At 41.5% G+C, this 4,776-nt stretch overlaps 1 protein-coding gene across 1 annotated transcript; it reads right to left on the bottom strand.

Moving 5' to 3' along the window:
* Nucleotides 1–3,033: 3,033 nt before the first annotated feature.
* LOC136465398 (protein ALP1-like) lies at nt 3,034–4,284 on the bottom strand. Its single transcript, XM_066464146.1, has one exon. It carries the CDS (start codon nt 4,117–4,119, stop codon nt 3,034–3,036), a length of 1,086 nt encoding a protein of 361 aa, XP_066320243.1. The 5' UTR covers nt 4,120–4,284.
* Between the last annotated feature and the right edge of the window lie 492 nt (nt 4,285–4,776).

The following is a 4,776-nucleotide window of genomic DNA, read 5'->3' as shown; positions in this document are numbered from 1 at the left end:
CCCTGCAGAAGAAACATTTTTTGTTGATTGAATCCAGCAATAGCCAGCTAAGAAGGATTTATGTTGAATGAATCCAGCAATAGCTAGCTTAGAAAGGTTTTTGTCGAATGAATCATCCATCATGCCAGCAATTTTGCTGCTAGTACACTTGCAATTTGAATACAAACTGAACTGACATGTTGCAATTTGCACTTGCATTACATTGCATGGGACTGAACTGACAATCTGGAGTTTATGTTTTTTGCAGGAACCAAGGGCTTCAAGTGTAGCAGGAAGAGGAAGAGGATATTTCACAACCATATTGACACAGGAAGCGAATGATGATTTGGAAGTGCTGAGGCAGCAGGATGCCACTCCAAGTACTGGCAGCAAAGGATCATCCAAGCGAGGCAGCAACTACACTAATCTTGAGGATATCCAACTTTGCAAATCTTGGATTCATATCAGCAATGACCCTATCATAGGGAATAACCAGCCAGGGAAAACTTATTGGGAGAGGATCGGAAATGATTTCCATAGCAACAGGGACTTCGAGTCCGATAGGACTCCCAATTCACTCGAGCATCGCTTTGGGATCATACTAAAGGAGTGCATGAAATTCCAAGGCTACTACGAGGAGGTCGAGCGTCGTCATCCAAGCGGCATTCCATACAAAGAGCATGTAATTGGTTCATCCCATACCTTGTCATTGCTATATATCTTGACATTGCTATATATCTAATCATGCACTTGATCTTTGATGCAGCTGCTTGAAGCCCAAGCAAGGTATGCCAGAAAAGCGAAGGGCAAAAATTGTCAATTCAAACATTGCTGGCTCACGTTGAGGCATACTCAGAAGTTCGAATCGACACTTGAAGGCAACAAGAGGCCAGCCAAGTCTAGAGAGCTCAACCTCCCAGTAGGAAGTGAACAAGACGATGAGTCAACCGCCCAAGGCCAAGAGAGCTCCTTAGTCCCTTCTGCCAAGAAAGCCCGACCTCCGGGTAGAAAGCAATCCAAAGAGAAGTTGAAAAAGAATGAAGGAGATGACGAGTACAAGGATATGATGCAAAACTTGATGGTAATGAAGACCGAGGAACATAAGATGAAGAAAGAAAGGTGGGAGAAGGATATGATGCTTGAGCAGCGCAAGATTGAGATGGAGGAGCAGCGGCTGCAGTGGGAGCAGGAATAGAAAATTATGTTTTGTGATGTGACCACCATGGACGATGATCAAAGGGCATATGTGTTGGCCAAGAGAGCGAAGATTGCGAAGGCGATGAGTGCTAGTGTAGGCGAGACTGCTAGTGGTGAGAGTGGAGTGTAGGTTTGGTGAGAGTGGAGTGCTAGTGGTCATTTCTTAAGTTTATGTGAACTTAAGTTTATGTGAACTTATGTCTGTATTATGTGAACTTATGTCTGTATTAGTGTAGGCGATGGATGCTAGCTGAATGTGAATAGCTATCTAGACTGCATGTGACTGCTGTTTTATTTTAACTGTACTATAGTCCAGAAAACTGGAGTTTGGCATATCCTGAAATGTGAACAACTATCTGACTGCTGTCTTCAGTTCTTGAACAAGATCAGTTCTAACTGCTGTCTTCAGTACACAATAGGTTCAGAGTTTTATTTGATTTCCTTGAACATAGCAATATATCAGTATGGTCAGATCTTTACCGTTAAAAATTATTTTCTTATAGTGTGTGAGTGTGATTGACTGCTGCATAGTATGTCTGCTGGTTTTCCTGCTTTTACTTCTATTACTTTTATCAATGTGACACCTAAAAGGGTCCTGTTTCAGCAACCTATAATTCTCTGTGTAAGGCACGTTCCCTCAAAATTTCTTGAATATACCCTTTCTCGTAGAACAAAATTGAGTTTTACAAGGTGGAATGCTGATTGGAAAAGTGCTACTTCCTCTGCAGTTTTGGTTTTTTAATTTTTCATATCATTATACAATTACCTAGTGTACCCTTAGCTAATGTCATAGACCATGGGATGCTGCTAAGCATATGGAATCTGCTGCTGCTTTAGCAAAGGAGCTTGGACACTGGAATGAAGTATCTGATTTCTATCACAGAGCTTCAGAATTATACCGTGAATGTGGAAGGCCACAACCTGCATCCGATGCTCTAGCAAAGGGTGCCAGGTAAATTTAAATGACACCTCCTACAATTGTGACATTATGGATGCTTATGTTCTAAACATAATATTATGAAACCAGTGCATTGGAGGAGAAATCTCCAGAAGAAGCTATTAAAATGTATGATGAGGCTTGTTCAGTTCTTGGCTATTAAACATAATCCTTTTTTTTCTAACTAATAACTGAAATGTGCTTACATAATTATTCAGAAACTCCATGTGTATTATTGATTTGAGAATTTTATAAATTGGCACATTATATTTGTATCTTGCAGCTTTGTCTGTGATCATTTCTTGAAAACAAAACTTGCTTCATGAATGTCTTGAACACAAAACTTGTCTCATTCCATTATGTTGCAAGCAACTTGATCAGCATGAGCTTTAGTGTAGTAGCAAAACAGACATGTCAAAATTACCAGATGTTTCACTATAATACTGCATACATGATACTAGTCACAAACACACATCATCCTATATGGCATAAAAGAGGTCTTTTCTAATGGCACACTGTCATCTGCGTTATGGCATAAAAGATATACTGACAGCTATACACACAAACTCATTCCCAGGTAATGCAAATGGCAGGATCAATATACAGAAATTAAATTTATATGCATTATGAAATAACAATCATTGGAGCAAGAGTAAATTCTAATTATTCAACAAAACCACATGGCTTGAGATGGTTAAAACGAATCCTCAGATTCTTCCATATAAGTAGCAAGCATGATACTAGTCACAAACACACATCATCCTAGACAACCAAATAAAGAGAAACTTGCACCACACAAACTATCAACTAGTAAGATCTTCTCTGCATCCTAAACCCCATAACATGTAACACCTAATCAAAACACCACTACTACCCGCGTTATCAACATTACAAGACAGGGACAAGCTTGAAATCTATCACTAGCTTGAACTATGAATTGCCCACAAGTGCTCTACAAGATCATCACGAAGTCGCTCATGTGAAGACCTATCCTCAATCTCGTCGTGTATCTTCAGGAAGTCCTCTAGCACAAGCGGATTACGACGTTGGTAGTCCATAAGTTGCAACATAGGGACACCCTCCTGATGGTAGTTAAAATCATCTTCCTCATCTCGCTCACCCTCAATGATCATGTTGTGCAAGACTACACAAGCTTGCATTATGTACCATAGATCTTCCTTATGCCACATTCTTGCAAGACCCCGCACAATTGCAAAGCGAGCTTGGAGCACCCCAAACGCTCTTTCCACATCTTTCCTCGCTGCTTCTTGTGCCATTGTGAAGTGGATCTTCTTGTTGCCCTGTGGATGTTGAAAAGCTTTGACAAACGTTGCCCAGGCTGGGTATATCCCATCAGCAAGATAGTACCCCATTGTGTACTTGTTTCCATTGACCATGTATTCCACTTGTGGCGCCGTCCCAGAGGTCAGACTTTGGAAGAGTGGAGAGCGGCGCAAAACGTTGATATCATTTAGAGAACCTGGAAGGCCGAAGAATGCATGCCAGATCCATAGATCTTGTGATGCAACGGCCTCAAGGATCATGGTCGGCCCATCTTCTTTCCCTTCGTATGCTCCTTTCCAACCTACTGGGCACTTGTCCCATTTCCAATGCATGCAATCAACGGAACCAAGCATTCCTGGGAACCCTCTTGCACTATTAATTGCCAACAGTCTGGCTGTGTCCTGGGCATTGGGGGGCCTCAAGTATTCTTCACCAAAGACCTCGACGACAGCCTTCACAAAATGTTTCAGACACTCAATGATTGTGCTCTCTCCCATCCTCACATACTCATCCAAAAAGTCGACCAAAATACCATAGGCAAGAATCCGAATGGCGGTAACAACCTTCTGTATGGGAGAGGCGCCAAGAGTTCCGATGGCATCGGGCTTCTGACGGAAATAGTCATCATGAGACTCCACTGCATCCACTATCCGCAGAAAGAGCGACCTAGACATCCGAAACCTCCTTCTAAAATGTTTCTCACTGTATACACATTGGTCCATGAAGTAGTCTAGGTAGATGCGATTGTGACCTTCAGAAATGTTCCATGGCACTTTGCGGCGACCCGGCAACGATCCACGAAACTTTTTCTTGCGCTTGTTTCTCCTCGAGCCCTCAAGAAGACCAGCAATGATGAAGAGGTCGTCATCATCAGATTCATCCTCTTCATCCCACCCTCAACGAGCTCTAGTTCCAAACCTTGACATCTGCCATAGCAACAAAAAAGGGAAAAAGTTAACAGAAAAGTTTGTATTGCTATTGCTTTCTTCTACCTATAAAAAGTGTAATCTTTTGATTTCGACATCTCATCTTCCACCTTAGTGCAACAAGAACAAATTCAAGAGACAGAACAAAACTGTCTCTTTTGTACTCATTAGCTTAAAGTCCTGTACTTGCCGCAACCCAATCCTGTAACAGGATTTTTTTAGAAAAAGTGTTTAATGGTTCGACAAGCTAAGGTTCAGGTTGTACTTTCACCTTGCCTTTTCATGACTACTACACAATAGGAAGTCTGGAACTGGTCTAATTGGTTATAGATATGGAGTTTCTGAACCTTTCTCCTCCATGTTTCTACTACTTTCTGATCGCCATTTGTGGGATGGGTGCTAGTCTATTAGATAAGTCAGTAGTATCATTTGTACCATAACTTATCCACAAGT

This window comes from Miscanthus floridulus, chromosome 7 (genome assembly GCF_019320115.1).
Source record: "Miscanthus floridulus cultivar M001 chromosome 7, ASM1932011v1, whole genome shotgun sequence".
Taxonomy (NCBI): domain Eukaryota; kingdom Viridiplantae; phylum Streptophyta; class Magnoliopsida; order Poales; family Poaceae; genus Miscanthus; species Miscanthus floridulus.
The sequence above is the reverse complement of the archived record's forward strand: the minus strand, read 5'-3'. Positions and strand labels throughout refer to the sequence as shown.